The following is a 16891-nucleotide window of genomic DNA, read 5'->3' as shown; positions in this document are numbered from 1 at the left end:
AGGGTGCCTGCAATTTTGTCTCTAGCTTCCCACAGTGTCCTCAGATCTATCTCATCAGGCCCAGGAGATTTATCTACCTTCATACTCCTTAGGACATCCAGCACCTCCTTGACCATAATACAGACAAGGAAGCAAACGGGTGACCTGTTCAAAATATATTAGATGAGGGGAACGAACAAGATAATCAAAATCCTTTCCCTCATGGTAAAGTTATGAAAATCAAGACAGTGTATGTTTATGGTGAGAGGAAGGAGATTTAAAGAGAATATGAGGTGAAAGCTTTTTTTTTTGCACAAACACACAGAGTGGGTTGATATGGTGTTGGATACAATCATCATCTTTAAGAAGTATTTAAACACTTTTAAATAGACAAGGTATAGAAATATATGGTCCTAAGCATGCAAATGAGATAAGTGTACACAGGCAAAACGGATGACATGGACACAGTGGGCTGAAGGCCCTGCATCTGTGCTGAATGATTGTTATAAATACACTGCAAAGCCAGTTTGTACAGTTTTTTTGCACTTGCACAAAGCTATTTACCTTGAACATAATTTTTTTAAACCAAGTCCAAACATAGTGAACAAAAATCCAACCAGCACAGTGGGAGAATAAAATAACTGAATATTTAACTTGCATTAAGACCATAAGAGATTAGAAAGTCACGCAGCCACTGGAGCCTGCTTCATATTCCAATATCATGGCCAATCTAAATGTCTCAACTACACTTCCCTACTTATTCCCTATAAGCATAGGCATTCTATTTTGAACACTGTGTAGGAAGGAACTGCAGATGCTGGTTTAAAATGAAAATTGAAACCAAAATAGATCTTCTATTTTGAATACTACTTTTGAAAGTAGAGTGAGGAAATATTACTTATTCACGCAAAACCTTTAAAATTTATTCATTTTTCAGGTTGGAGCATCGGTGGCAAGACTATTGAGGGCGTGCAGCGTAGGTTTACTAGGTTACTTCCCGGAATGGCAGGACTTTCATATGTTGAAAGACTGGAGCGACTAGGCTTGTATACACTGGAATTTAGAAGGATGAGAGGAGATCTTATCGAAACGTATAAGATTATTAAGAGGTTGGACACGTTAGAGGCAGGAAACATGTTCCCACTGTTGGGGGAGTCCAGAACAAGGGGCCACAGTTTAAGAATAAGGGGTAGGCCATTTAGAACTGAGATGAGGAAAAACTTTTTCAGTCAGAGAATTATGAATCTGTGGAATTCTCTGCCTCAGAAGGCAGTGGAGGCCAATTCTCTGAATGCATTCAAGAGAGAGCTGGATAGAGCTCTTAAGGATAGCGGAGTCAGGGGGTATGGGGAGAAGGCAGGAACGGGGTACTGATTGAGAATGATCAGCCATGATCACACTGAATGGCGGTGCTGGCTCGAAGGGCCGAATGGCCTCCTCCTGCACCTATTGTCTATTGTCTATTGTTAAAATATACGACCAATAGCTGCCCTCAGGATAGAGGTGCTAAGCCATCTTCTTGAACTGCATTCCAGGGTTAACTAAACTTTCCCAAAATTGACTGGGACTTAGTTCAAAATGTTTGGATGGGGCAGAATTTAGGTGTAGACACTAACAGGAACAACGATGTATTTTCATGTCAGTTTATGCATGACTTGGAGAGGAACCTGCAGGTGGTGTTGCTTTACGTGTCTGCCATTCATGTCTTTCTTAATGGATGGAAGGGGCTGCCAAGAGGAACGCAGGTAAAAGCAGTGCATTTTGCTGAATCAGAATAGTGAATTAAATATCAAATTTCACAAATAACTAAATGAAAAGGGAGTGAAGATGGAGAAATATGAAGTGAGAAACAAGTGCTTAACAATTAACTGTAAACTCAAGTGATAGAACTCAACATTCAAAATAAATGTTCTGTGTCTGAGAACCTGTTACTTTAGATCAGAAAAGGAACAACATTTACTGGAGAGTTTAGATCATATTCATGAGACTAGAAAAGGTAAGCATGCTCTTTCATGAAAAAAAAACAGGGTTGTATTGGTGCGCAATTTTAACTTCCCCAGTATTGACTAGGACTTACTCAGTGCAAAAGATTAAATGGGACAGAATGTGTCAGTTGTATCCAGGAGGGTTTCCTGAAATAGTATCTGGGTAAACCTTGTTTTGAGAAACAAACTTGGCCAGGTAACTGGTGTTCCAGTGGAAGAGTACTTTTGGAGCAGTGATCACAACTCCACAATTTTTAAGGAGACGTTTTGGGTCAGGATCCTTCTTCGAACTGAAACGTAACTGATCCATTTTCTCCAGAGATGCTGCCTGATCTGCTGAGTTGCTCCTGCATTTTGTGTCTATCTTTGGTATAAGTCAGCATCTGCAGTTCCTTTTTATTCCAGATTTTAAGATAGCTATGAATAAAGATAAGTCAGGACTTTGGGGAAGGTATTGAATTGGTATTTGTATATTGAAGGTATCAGGCACCGTACAATGGCTGCCTCACCAAGTCTGTCTCGTCCCTTTTCGTCTTTGTTTTTTTGTCTGTAGTTAAATGGTGTTTTAGTGTATCTTTAGTTCTGTATTATGTGGGGGGTGGGGGGTGGAGGGGGGAGAAACTTTTTTTATCTCTTTCCTCAATGGAGATGCGACATTTTCCTTATCGTATCTCTGTTTGCACTGCGGCCTAACATCGTGGAACTGGCAGCCTCTTGCTGGGTATCGGCCTTGGGAGCTCCAACTGCAGGAGCCAGTGGATTTAACTTCTCGGAGCTGGCGGTCCCTTTGCCAGGAATCGACCTCAGAAATTCCAACTGCAGGAGCCTGCAGACTTTAACATCGTGGAGCTTGCGGTCCATGGTTAGGGACCAGTTTCGGGAGTTCCAAACAGCAGGAGCTTCGACCGCCCCGATCACGGGATGCTTCGATCGCCGGCTGTAGGAGCTCCAATCACCCCAACTGCGGATGGTTTGACTCCCCCGACCGCGGGAGAAAAAGGAGGAAAGAAGATAGGACTTTATTGCCTTCCATCACAGTGAGGAATGTGGAGGAGCCGCTGTGATGGATGTTTATGTTAAATTTTTATGTGGTTGCGTGTTTTGTTGCTTTTTTGGTATGACTGTATGGCAAATAAATTCCTCATATGGAGGACATTGGACACAGATTAAGATTGAGAGTTGTTACTAGGCAAATCCACATCTGACATGTGGGAGTCGTTTAAAGGCCAGTAGATCAGAGTTAAGCATGTTCCAGCAAGGAGGAAGGGTAAAGATGGAAAGGAAAGGGAACCTTGAATGACCAATGGTCAAAAAGAATAAGGAAGCAGATGCAATGTTTAGAAAGATGAAATTAGACAAAGAGCCTGTGTGAAATACACAGCAAGTTAGAATGACTATGAAATGTAATTGGTGAGTTAGATTAAAGCAAACCCCAATGATTTTGACATATGTACTAGACCAAATGGACCCCGTTGGGCCCAAACCTCTCCTGCATTGGTGCAGCACCTTCCCCCCCCCCCCTTCCCCTGAACCCCCCATATCCCCCCTCCCCCCTCCCAGATAGATTTAAACTTTAAAATGTGAATAACGTTTAAAATATAACACCGATTTCAATGAAACTTCTTCCATTTGCACTAAAGGGACGACGGTGAGTAAGGTGGGCCTAAAATTGTCGTGCTATCATGTACCATTTTGGCTGTAGTTCAGGAACAAACAAACAAACGAGAGTTTTAGTATATAGATATTAAAAACAAAAGGGTAACCAAGGAGAAGATAGGATCACTCAAGAACAAAGGAGGGAATTCATACTTGGAGTCAGGGGATGGATGTGAGGCAGTGAACGAGCACTTTGCAAATGTATTCACCAAGGAGGACATTGAGATCAGTGTGGGGAATACTAATATGTTCGGGCTCTGAGATCAAGAATAACCCTGGTTTTAACAAAGACAAGAGAGGAGTTTGCAGGGGTTTGGCGAAAATCTCTGCATCTTCCCTAGCCACAGGCAAGGTGCAGAAGTACTGCAGAGTAGCCCATTTTTCTCGTTTGTTAAAGAAGGGAAGTGGATAATCCAGGAAATTATAGACCAGTGAGCTTCATGTATGTCAGGAAGCGATTGGAGAAGATTTCTCGGGATAGGATTTACTCGCATTTGGAAGGGAATAGACTAATTAGGGACAATCAGCATGGCTTTGTAGCAGGTCATGTTTATGAAATTGAATGAGTTTTTTTTGAGGAAGCGATGAAGATGTTCAATGAGGGTCAAGCAGGGGATGTTGTCTACATGGATTTTAGTAATACATTTGTTTGTCCCTCATAGTTTTTGTTTCTTGGTCCTCCAAAATATTCCAAATGGAATTTAAACTGGAGGTGGGTTCTCCATGAGGCTGATCATGGAACCCAGGGTGACTTGGTCATTTGGATCCAGAATTGGCTTTGCAAAATTTTTAAGGACTACACATTTTTACACGCAGTCCTTTTCAAAAGTTCACAATTCTACACAGTCTTAACCTGCTAATGAGATAGCCACAAATGTAATGACAAAATGGAAAGAGTCAGGAGGAGAGAGGGTAGTCAGCTAGAGGTTAAATAAGGTTTTTGACAACACAGACATTATATTAAGCTGCAAAATGAAACATTTTCAAATGCTCAGCCATTTGGTGAAATTTACCTCATAATTAACACAATGATAGTCACATCGGACATTTGTTTTTACTCAGTGGAAAATCTCAGTGATTTGCATTTTGTTCAATTGATTTTTCAAGTTGTCCATGCCACATAAACACCCATGAGGATTAACCAAAACAAAAGCTTGTTGATCTCTTGGGAATTTGCAAGCATGCTACAAGCTAACAAGAATAAAAACAGAAAAAGCTGGAAATCAGGTCAGGAAGATGCTGCTGACTTGTTTTATATGTTCAGCATGTTTCATTTCAGATTTCCACTTTTGTTTTGCACAAACTTGTTTGTAAACAATGGAGCTCCTGTTCTCAAAAGTCCCCAATTAGAATTCTAGACAAAACTACTGACAAAAGAAATTAATGAACTTGGTATTCGTATATTAGCAGGCACTGAGAGAAATGACAATCTTTTGTTCCCTTTCTCCATCTTTGAGGCTAGTTAACTAATTAATTAAGTAAATAGATGGTCAACATTGCATGTCAAAATCTTTCAACAGACCAATCTGCAGCATCAGCTTCCATTTTCGGTGAAGGAAACTATTTCTTGAAACAGTCATAAAGTGATACAATGTGGAAAAAGGCCCTATGGCCCAACTTGCCCACACAGACCAACATGTCCCATCTACACTAGTTCCCTGCCTGTGTTTGGCCCATAACCCTCTAAACCTTCCCTATCTATGTACCTGTCTAAATGTTTCTTAAAGGTTGCGATAATACCTGCATCAACTACCTCCTCTGGCAGCTTGTTCCATTCACCCACCACATTTTGTGGGAAAAAGTTACCCCTCAGGTTCCCATGAAATCCCTTCCCCCCCCTCACCTTAAACCTATGTCCTCTGGTCTCGATTCCACTACTCAGAGCCTCTGTGAATCAAACCCAATTTATTCCTCTTGTGGCGGCTCCCGAGGGTCGGGCCATACCACTCACGACCCCTCGGCACGGGAATGGGTCGAGCCAAGGAGGCGGACTTCGGCCGGGAGTATAAAGGTCAAGGACCGCATGACTCTCCTCCCCTTTTGGAGTTCCAGAGATACAGTAAACACGCTTTCGTTAACCTTGCCTACTTGTCGTTATTTTGGCCTACTTGGCCCACTACATTGGTGACCCCGAACGGTCCATTATAGAAAAATGGACAAGACATGGGGCTCAGCCTTCGCCTTGCTGTCCGAGGGCGCTACACCGGCTATCGAGGCAATTTCTGTAGCCCTCCCTACCTTTTGGACCCACCGACCCCACGTCTGGTTCCAGCAAGCTGAGGTATATTTCCAGCTCAAATCCATCCGGTCGGATGATACACGGTTTTTCTACCTGGTTGGAGCCCTGGACCAGGACACGGTCCAGCGGGTAACCGAGTTCCTCGCCGACCTACCGACCCAAGGTAAATACAAGGCGCTTAAAGATCTATTGCTGGAAACTTACCGGCTCCCGAGAATGGAGCGGGCTAAAAGAATCCTCCAAATGCCTCCCCTGGGCAACCGGCGCCCATCCGCGCTGCTTAGTGACATGCTCGCGTTGCTGGACGGTCACAAACCTTGCCTCCTTTTCGACTATGTATTTCTCCACTTACTGCCGTCCGACATTCGCATGCAGATCAGTGAAGGGCCTTCTGATGATCTCCAGGCCCTCGGCAGGCGTGCAGACGCCCTTTGGGCGGCGCGCAGTGATGACGTCATGACGCTGCGCGTCACTCCGGCAGCGCCCGAAATAGCCTGGTCGGGAGGGGCGGCTGTGGAAGGAGTCAAACCTGCGCCCCGGAGGCCTGCACGGGCTCCCCCGGCGGCAGCCGCAGGTACTGCACCTGCTTTTCAACGACAGCAGGCTTCAGACAACACCTTGGTTAAGAACTGGTGTTATTACCACCAGCGCTGGGGTGCTGCAGCCCGACGATGCCGCCTGCCATGCGCGTATCCGGGAAACGCTGTGGCCGGCTGCCAGTAGACCCCGCGGCGGCCGGCCAGATTCACCGCCTTTTTGCTTGGGATCGGGTTTCGGGTAATCGTTTTCTTGTGGATACCGGGGCAGAGTTGAGCGTGCTGCCTCCTTCGATGCAGGACATTCATTCTGGGAAGCGCGGTTCCGCCCTCACCGCTGCGAATGGAACCAGCATTCGCACCTATGGCGTGCGCACGGTGAAGATCACCTTCGGCTCTTGCCACTTTACTTGGCAGTTCACCGTGGCCGACGTCTCACAACCGTTGCTCGGGGCGGACTTTTTGCGGGCGCATTCCCTCCTGGTGGATGTCAGGAGGCAGCAATTGGTCCACAGTGCAACAATGCAGCCCATTACATTAGGGTTGGTCTGTCCTGTTGCTCGACCGCTGTCATCGGTCGAATCCACCTATGCTCGAATCCTGGCGGAATTCCCGGACATCACGGCGCCGCAATTTCGTACGTCAAACCCCAAGCATGGGGTGGTGCATTTCATCGTCACGACCGGCCCACCCCTCCACGCACGAGCGCGCCGACTTCCGCCGGATAAATTGCGTCTGGCGCGGCAGGAATTCCGCGACATGGAATCCTTGGGGATCGTTCGACCATCGAACAGTCCATGGGCGTCCCCACTTCACATGGTCCCCAAGGCAAGCGGTGGCTGGCGGCCTTGCGGGGATTATCGGCGACTGAACGCCGCTACCACGGCGGACCGATACCCCGTACCCCACATTCAGGATTTCAACGCCCACCTCGCCGGGGCTACTATATTCTCCAAAGTGGATCTGGTGCGGGGTTACAACCAGATCCCCGTCAATCCGGACGACGTACCAAAGACGGCGATCATCACACCGTTTGGCCTGTATGAGTTCGTGCGCATGCCATTCGGCCTCAAAAACGCGGCGCAGGCATTTCAGCGCCTGATGGATGGCGTGTGTCGTGGGCTGGACTTCATATTTGTGTACCTCGATGACATATTGATAGCCAGCCGCTCGCGGAAGCAGCACTGTGCCCACCTTCGACAGCTGTTTCAAAGGCTGAGTGAGCACGGCTTGGCTATCAACATCGCCAAGTGCCAGCTCGGCGTGGAAACCATCGATTTCCTCGGCCACCGCGTGGCTTCGCAGGGTGCGGTTCCTCTGCCGGACAAAGTTGAGGCCATCCGCCGGTTTCCCCGTCCCTTCTCGTTACGTGGCCTGCAGGAATTCGTGGGCATGGTGGCTTTTTACCACCGTTTTTTGCCATCTGCGGCCCACATCATGGAGCCGCTGTATCATCTTCTGGCAGGCGGACGTAAGGACATTGCGTGGACCGATGAGGCGGCGACGGCTTTCGATGGCGCAAAGGAGGCCCTGGCTCGGGCTGTGCTGCTCGTCCACCCACGGGAAAATGCCCCGACGGCCCTTACAGTGGACGCATCAGAGGTAGCTATCGGCGCCGTGCTGGAACAACTGACAGACAGGGGTTGGTGTCCCCTGGCCTTTTTCAGCCGACACCTTACCAGCGCCCAGAAGTATAGTGCGTTTGACCGCGAGCTCCTGGCCCTGTACCAGGCGGTACGTCACTTCCGCTACTTTCTGGAGGGACGTCCGTTCACAGCATTCACGGACCACAAGCCACTAACTTTCGCCTTCACGAAGGTTGCAGACCCGTGGTCCGCCCGACAACAGCGTCAGTTGGCGTACATTTCAGAGTACACAACCTCCATCCGTTTCGTGGAGGGGAAAGAAAACCGGGTGGCCGACGCGTTGTCGCGCCCCGCCGTCGAGGTGGTTTTGGATGTGGCGCCTGGCATTGACTATTCAGCCCTGGCGGTGGCTCAACTGGTGGACGACGAGATACCCGCCTACCGGACTGCCATCTCCGGCCTCCGCCTTGAGGATGTCCCTCTCGGCCCCAATGGAGCGACAATTTTGTGCGACGTGTCATTGGGCCAACCACGCCCCATCGTGCCTGCTGCCTGGCGCAGGCGGATTTTCGATGTAATCCACGGGTTGGCTCACCCATCCATCCGGACGACAGTCGCACTGGTGGCCACACGGTTCATGTGGCACGGTCTCCGCAAGCAGGTTGGCAATTGGGCCCGCACCTGCGTCGCGTGCCAGACGGCGAAGATCCAGCGCCACGTCCGGGCGCCTCTCCAGCAAATCGGTCTGCCAAACCGCCGATTTGACCACCTGCACGTGGACATTGTGGGTCCCCTCCCGACTTCGAGGGGCATTACTCACCTCCTCACGGTGGTTGACAGGTTCACCCGGTGGCCAGAGGCCATACCATTGACCGACACGTCCACGGCCACGTGTGCTCGAGCGTTGGCTGCAAATTGGATCGCACGCTTTGGGGTGCCGGTGGACCTTACATCAGACCGGGGACCACAGTTCACCTCTGAGTTGTGGTCAGCCATGGCTGAGCTGTTAGGGGTTCGGCTTCACCACACCACGGCCTACCATCCGCAGGCTAACGGCCTGGTGGAGAGGTTCCACCGGCAGCTCATGGCTGCGTTGAAGGCACGACTCTCCGGCCCCGATTGGATGGACGCACTGCCGTGGGTCTTATTAGGCATCCGGACGGCACCCAAGGAGGACCTCGCAACGTCATCAGCCGAGCTCGTCTACGGGTCGCCGCTCACCGTGCCCGGGGAGTTCGTGCCCTCATCGCCGGGGCAGCAGGAACCGTCCTCGTCCACCCTACAGCGCCTTCGTGAGCGAGTGGGAAAACTGGCACCCGTCCCTACGTCTCACCATGGGACGTTCCACCCGCACGTCCCATTGGCCCTTCGAGATTGTGCCTACGTTTTTCTCCGCCGCGACGCCCATCGAGCACAGCTTCAGAGACCTTATGAGGGCCCTTTCAAGGTGCTGAAGCACGGTGAGACAACTTTTGTGTTGGACATGGGGGGCCGACCGGAGGCCGTGTCAATTAATCGCCTCAAGCCAGCGCACTTGGACATTGACCAGCCGGTGCGGGTTGCACAGCCTCGGCCGCGCGGGCGCCCCCCTTTACAAGTGCCTCCAACACCGCACCCGCCGATCCCCTCATCTCGACCGGTATTTGTACCCCCTTCTCCGCCCCCGTTTGTCCCTCCAGCAGTGCCCCCGCCAGCCCCCCCGGTTGTCCCTTCAGCTGAGCCCCCGCCAGACCCCCCGTCGGACGGGTACCGTACACGGTTCGGTCGACTAGTGCGACCACCGGTGCGCTTCGTGCCTCTGGTTCTGGGGGGGGGTCCTGTGGCGGCTCCCGAGGGTCGGGCCATACCACTCACGACCCCTCGGCACGGGAATGGGTCGAGCCAAGGAGGCGGACTTCGGCCGGGAGTATAAAGGTCAAGGACCGCATGACTCTCCTCCCCTTTTGGAGTTCCAGAGATACAGTAAACACGCTTTCGTTAACCTTGCCTACTAGTCGTTATTTTGGCCTACTTGGCCCACTACACTCTCATGATTTTATACACCTCTGCAAGATCACCCCTTATCCTCCTGCTCTCCAATGAATAGAGTCCTAACCTGCTCAACCTCTCCCTATAGCTCAGGCCCTCTAGTCCTGGCAGCATCCTCATAAATTAACTCTGCACCCTTTCCAGCTTAACATCGTTTCAACGGTACCCAGAACTGAACACAATGCAGCCTCATCAACGTCTTATATAACTGCAACTTGACCTCCCAACTTCTACACTCAGTACTCTGACTGATCAAGGCCAATGTGCCAAAAGCCTTTTTGACCCCTTATCTACCCATAGTGCCACTTTCAACGAACTATGTACCTGCACTCCTAGATCCCTGTGCTCTACAACATTGCCCAGAGCCCTACCATTCACTGTGTAGGTCCTGCCCATGTTAGTCTTCCCAATATGCAACACCTTACATTTCTGTATTAAATTCCATCAACCATTCATTCCTCAGCCCACCTGCCCAACCAATCAAGACCCCACTGCAATTTTCCACGGCTATCTAGAATACCACACTACTTTTAGTGTCATCTACAAACTTGCTAATTATGCCATGTACGTTCTCATCCAAATCATTGGTATAGATTACAAACAGCAAAGGGCCCAGCACCAAACCCTGTGACACACCACTAATCGCAGGCCTCCAATCCGAGAAGCAAACGACCACCATCACCCTCTGTTTCCTTCCATGAATCCAATTTTCTATCCATTCAGCAATCTCTACGGATCCGATGGGATCTAATCTTCCAGAGCAGCCTGCCATGCAGAACCTTGTCCAATGCTTTGCTGAATCCAAATATACATCTACAGCTCTGCCTTCATCAACCTTTTTGGTCACATCAAAAAAACTCAGATTCATGAGACACGACCTCTCATGTACAAAACCATGCTGACTATCCCTATCAGCCCTTGTCCATCTAAATGCATTATATCCCTCAGAATATTCTCAAGTAACTTTCTGACCACAGATGTTAAGATCACTTGCCCATAGTTCCCAGCCTTTTTCCTGCAGCTCTTCTTGAATAGGGGCACAATATTTGCTACCCTCCAGTCCTCTGGTACCTTGCTTGCATTTAATGACGACTCGTAACTCTCAGCCAGGGCTCCTGCAATTTCCTCTCTAGCTTCCCAGTGTCCTCGGATATATCTGATCAGGTCCGAGAGATTTGTCTACCTTCAAACACGTCAGGACTTTCAGCACTTCCTCAACTGTTATGCCGACTGCTCTCAAGACACTTCGAGTGACTGCCACAAGTTCCTCAGTTCGGTCTTTCTCTATAGTAAAAATAGAGGAGAAAGGTCATTGGGGCCCTTGCCCATCTCCTGTGGCTCCATGCAGAGTTGATCGCTTTGATTCCTGTGGGGTCCCACTCTCTCTCTGGTTATCCGTTTTTTTCCTTTATGTACATAAAATCTCTTGAGATTTTCTGCAAAAACATTACTTCAGGGAAAGATGGTGATAGTTCTTCCACATAAAGTAATAATGGTTCAATTGTTCAAATCTGTGGCATATCATTTGATTATCGTCGATTAATGATTCTATTTACCATTAAATTCAATTATTAACTCGTCATCCCCAAACCTTCCCATTGAATCAGTTCCCCGGTGATTAACTACTTTTGATTTTGGTCATTCTTCACTGTGGTTTTCTTCCTGGCATCATACTAATAGCATTCTACACAAAGTTAAATTTAAATATACTTGAGTACTTCAAGCAATTGAACCTCGGTTTCATAACAGGCTTTTCAATTATAGTCCACTTGTGTATCCATTTTTACTAATTAAACCATGAGCTGAAATATAGTGCAGTCTTCAAACATTGATTTCATGGTAGAAAATATGTCTTCACCTGGTAATCAAACCAGCAGAGACATTTTTCATTGAAGAACATTAATGATGGTACAATTTTTTGTGAAGATATTACACCAACCAGCTCCTGCCCTGCTTGTTCCACATGTCTGTCACCCCTGTAGTGCTTTAGACATAGTAACATTACCCTTTTGTTCTTCAAACAAGCAAGGTAGAAAGCTGCATCAGAAACTTGGAAATTATACCTCAGCTGTCAGTTTTTCAAAGCCCAGGATCAACTGCTTAAAAACATCCACTAATTACATGAAATTAATTTTGCTTACCTGAGATCAGTGAAATTGGAGGATTTGAAGAGCTTGACTTTTTATAGATTTGGCGAAATTGTGCGACACTTCGAACCACATTCCGCACTTTTGTCCACAAAAAGCAACCACTGCGGTTACTGCTGGGCCAGGGACTCTCCAAAACAGCCTGCAATGAATTCCATCAACAGCACTCAGGAAGTGAATATTCTTATTATTTTACTTTTTTTCCATCATACTATTTTATTTTTTCTGCTTAACATGTGCTCAACTAGACTTGGCAATTAGACAGTCAAGTAAACTGAAGAAGGGTCTCAACCCGAAACGTCACCCAATCCTTCTCCAGAGATGCTGCCTGTCCCACTGAGTTACTCCAGCTTTTTGTGTCTATCTTCACTTTAAACTAGCATCTGCAGTTCCTTCCTACAGTCAAGTAAACAGATCTTTACCTTTAATGTATTCATTTTTCTGGATATGGCCAGCATATCTATGACCAGCATTTAGCTTTAGACTGTTAGTCAAGGAATTTGGATTATACTCCAATAAATTTAACCACTGTACCCACCGCAGCTAAATGACCATTCTTCCAATAATTCAATCTGTTATTTGTTCACGAGCACTGCGACATTTGAACATGGAAATTACTAATCTGAAGCCAAATGGAACATAGGTGCTGCCACTGCACAGTCCTCTCACGCATTACCACTTGTCGTGTAACTAATCTGAAAAGCCAACTTTAAAATCACTCGAGGCTCACGAAAATTTAACTCAGTTTAACATGCATCCAGAATTTGATCGCAAACATGGGCATACACAAATATAAACATATAACTAACCCATTTTCTAACTGCCAAATATATCAGGCACTTCAAACTACTCCTATCACTACAAGTAAAAACTGAACAGCTCGGAGAGCTCAGTGGATCAGGCAGAATCTGTGGAGGGAATGGATGGTTAGCGTTTTTAGAACCGTTCTTCAGCTGAATGTCAATTCCCTCCAGGATGCTGCCTGATCCACTGAGTTCCTCCAGCAGTCAGTTTATTTCTCAATATTCTAGCAGTTTCTTTGGAGTCCTATTGCTCTACTGTGGGTACCCATCTTTTGACACACTTTTGTCAACCTTTACTCCAATCAAGAATCAGCATGATGCATGAAACATGTTAAAAAGATGTACTGACTAACTTATCGTCCAAAAATTCATTTAAAATATCAAGTTGATCACTGTACGAAATAGAGAAATCATACATCCGTGGTGCACAACTTCTAAATATTTAATTAGAATGAGGGATTAATAATCTCTCATGCTATTAGATATATATAACTAAGTGATCAAAATAGGGGCTTATCAGATAGCAGTCTAAGTAGACCACAGAGCTCAGGCTCCTCCCTGACCACCACCCCTGATTAGAAATATTCCTGCAGGTCACAGAAAATCTACAAATATCACCTGCAGTTAGCTCAAAGTTGGACTATTGTTGTTAACGGCTTTGAACCAGCAGCTATTATACAAGTAGTTCAGAGATTCAAGAGACCACCCTTGGACAGTGAAAAGGGGAAAACATGAAGGTGGAAGAAACAAGGACTGTGTGGGAGGAAGCTAATCACGGGGCAAAATGAGTGTCAGTGGGAATTTTAATCTAACCAATAACTAACTGAAATTGCACCACTAATGTTGGTAGTACTAATTGAAGAAGAAAACAACTGTAACATAGTGACTCAATTATGCCCTATGTGTAACTCACAGTAATAGGTTTCACACCCCCAACATCCTTCAAATGGAAAGTAATAAGGTGTGTGCAGATTCAGGGCATTTTACTTGGGTTTAACTCTTATTTGTTACAAATATGTTCCACTTAATGTCCAAGTTTATCCCATTTCACAGCCAGTACAGGCATCTGACTGAAGAAGGGTCTCGACCCGAAACGTCACCCATTCTTTCCCTCCTGAGATGCTGCCTGACCTGCTGAGTTACTCCAGCATTGTGAATAAAACTAACAAGTAGTCATCTGTATCAATGCTCTAGTGATCCTTAGTTTACAATTCTCAATCTTGTTTTAAAGATGAAGAAAGCAATTTGCCCTTTATCTATCAACTTGATGTTGCTCTAATTGTTTTGAGCTTATAAAAAAATTACATCATATTCTTGATCCACAATGAAAATAGATCTTTAACTTACTTTGTTGTAGTAACCATAAGTAATGGCATTTGGTTGCACACCAGCACTTTTCATTTCAAACAGAACTCTAACAGCAAGTACGGGGTGTTCCAAGAGTCCACATAATTGCATCAAAACTCTGTAGCACACCTAAAATGGTAAGAAAAACAAAAAGATCCATCTGTGCTTTGAACAAAAAGTGAACGGAAACAAAATAAACACATCTCCATTCCATAACATTCCTTATTCCACCTCAAAATCACTGGAAAATATCTTAGAACATTTCCATTGGCAAGAACACTATTCACAAATTCTAACATATTAGATTTTCTTACATTTCATTTTAGCGAACAGGCAACCAACACTCAAGTCTAGAAATGATTACTAGAAATGATAGTTGCAGTACTTGCTTTAACTTAATCAGAATTTGTTTGGTGAAATGCGCACTTGCCTCATCCAATGGATCAACCTTCAAATTTCTCATTTTCACGAGGACACTATAAGCTAGCTGCAGTGCTCTGACCTTGGAATGAGAAACTCCAACATATGCAGGCAAGCAAATGAACCAAAGACTGCAACAATGGCTTAACAAGCACTTGAACCAAAGTGCAGGGATTGAGAAGTATTTCCTAGCAATTTTCTGAGCAGTTTTAATCTCCTGTAAGGCAAGATATTCATTATTTCTCATTTTCGGCAATACAAAAATGTAACAGTACAGATTTTTAAATTGTTTAACAACTGTTTGGTATTCACTCTCAATTTAAGTTAGTTGACATTTTCAGATGTAACCAAAATTTGGCACAAAATAATTTTGCTGTTACAGTTTCTACCAAATAGATTAGTATCTTTTTACAACTACAAACATTTGTGTAACTAGAAATTACGATGGAACATGACGCAATGCTAGATTCATTCAGTGCAATGCTAGATTCGTTCAGTGCAATGCTAGATTCATTCAGTACATTCAAATAGCACACACCTGTTTTGTTCGCTTCGCCATGAGGGCTGGACTACTGGGGACTGTACCTTCAATTAACAGCCCGACAGGCATTTTCATTTCCTGTGGTCTGTCAAAGAGCTCTGGTTTAAGCACTGGGAATGTTTTATAGCTAAAATAAAAATAACAAAAGCTCTACAAAACTGTTTTCTAATTCATTTATAATTTCAAACTACAATAAACATGTTCAACATGTGCTGAAAATTAATTTTAAGACAATTCCCAATTCCCTTGAAACTTTTCCAATCAACACGTTTCATTTAACACCCAATCAAATGGACCTGGTTCCTTTCTGCAATAAACACAGTCCTGTAAATTATCCAAGGCACATTTTTTCAAGGGAAAAATAACAGCATTGTGGTGGTCCCTGGTGGTGGGCCACCCGTGGTGCGTACCCTCGGCTCAGGGGGTGTGGTCATGGAACTTGGAATGGGAAGGAGTGGCAGTTGGTGGTGGAGATCCAGGAGGATTTGAACTGGTGGGGGTTTGGGGAGCTGTATGGCTCTTGAAGAATAAAGATAAACTTCGCTTGACACGTGTCCCGCTTCATTGGCTTTGCTTGACACTCATTGGTGACCCCGACGATCTGAAATAGGTATTTTGGATCGCAATAATGGACTCCGCCAGCGCTCGGCCCGCCGTTGCCGCTGATCTGGCCCAACAAAACGCGGTCGCACTTAAGCTGCCGGTCTTCAGGACCTTGCAGCCCCAGGTGTGGTCCCAGCAGGCGGAAGCACAATTCCACATCCGCAGGATTACAGCCAACGACACCCGCTACTTCTATGTCGTTGGCGCGCTCGACCAGGAGACGGCCGATCGGTTGGTGCCTTACCTGCGCGAGCCGCCAACGGCCAACAAATACGAAGACCTCAAGGCACTGCTCCTCCGCACTTTCAGGCTCAGCCGCCTGAAGCGAGCGGCGCTGATCCTCCACATGGGCAGGCTCGGCGACCATAAGCCATCGGCCCTCATGAGCGAAATGCTCATGCTCATGGATGGCCACCAGCTCTACCTGCTTTTTGAGTATGCCTTCCTAGAGCCGTGGCCCGACGACATCCACCTGCTCCTCTCAGGAGCGAGTTTCGATGACCAATTAATCACCTCGGCGGTCAGCCAGATACACCGCTTATATGCATGGGACCAGCGCTTGGGACGACGATTCCTGGTGGACACGGTGGAAGTCAGCGTTTTACCCCCATCAGGGGTGGACACTAGTTCTGGGAAGCGGGGGCCCACGTTAACTGCCGCAAATGGTAACACCATACGAACTTACGGCATCCATACCATTCCGCTTATCTTTGGCACTTGCCACTTCACCTGGCCTTTCACCGTTGCAGACGTGTCCCAGCTGTTGCTGGGCGCCGACTTCCTGCGGGCGCAATCACTTGTTGACGCGAGGGGGCAACGCCTCATCCACGCTTCCACATTGGAAGTGATCTCCTTGTGCCCTGCTGCATCCGTCACGTCAATCCGCAACCCAGTGTCTGCAGTGGACAACATTTACGCCCAAAATTTGGGGGACTTCCTTGAAATTTGATTCCGCAATTCCATTTGGCCAGCCCGAAACATGGTGTGGTGCATCACATTCTTACTTCGGGACCACCGCTCC

General features: G+C 46.8%; 1 protein-coding gene across 2 annotated transcripts in view; it reads right to left on the bottom strand.

Annotated features, from left to right (window-relative positions):
- Window positions 1-16891, bottom strand: part of dennd4c (DENN/MADD domain containing 4C) — a 116981-nt gene that overhangs the window by 39677 nt on the left and 60413 nt on the right. For both annotated transcript variants that reach the window (XM_078396028.1, XM_078396027.1), the window contains 4 exons: window positions 15265-15394; window positions 14737-14943; window positions 14307-14435; window positions 12151-12298 (listed from right to left, as the gene is read on the bottom strand). In XM_078396028.1, coding sequence (XP_078252154.1) covers window positions 12151-12298; window positions 14307-14435; window positions 14737-14943; window positions 15265-15394 — 614 coding nt within the window. The remainder of the gene's footprint in view (window positions 1-12150; window positions 12299-14306; window positions 14436-14736; window positions 14944-15264; window positions 15395-16891) is intronic.

Source organism: Rhinoraja longicauda, chromosome 3, assembly GCF_053455715.1.
Source record: "Rhinoraja longicauda isolate Sanriku21f chromosome 3, sRhiLon1.1, whole genome shotgun sequence".
Taxonomy (NCBI): domain Eukaryota; kingdom Metazoa; phylum Chordata; class Chondrichthyes; order Rajiformes; family Arhynchobatidae; genus Rhinoraja; species Rhinoraja longicauda.
The sequence above is the reverse complement of the archived record's forward strand: the minus strand, read 5'-3'. Positions and strand labels throughout refer to the sequence as shown.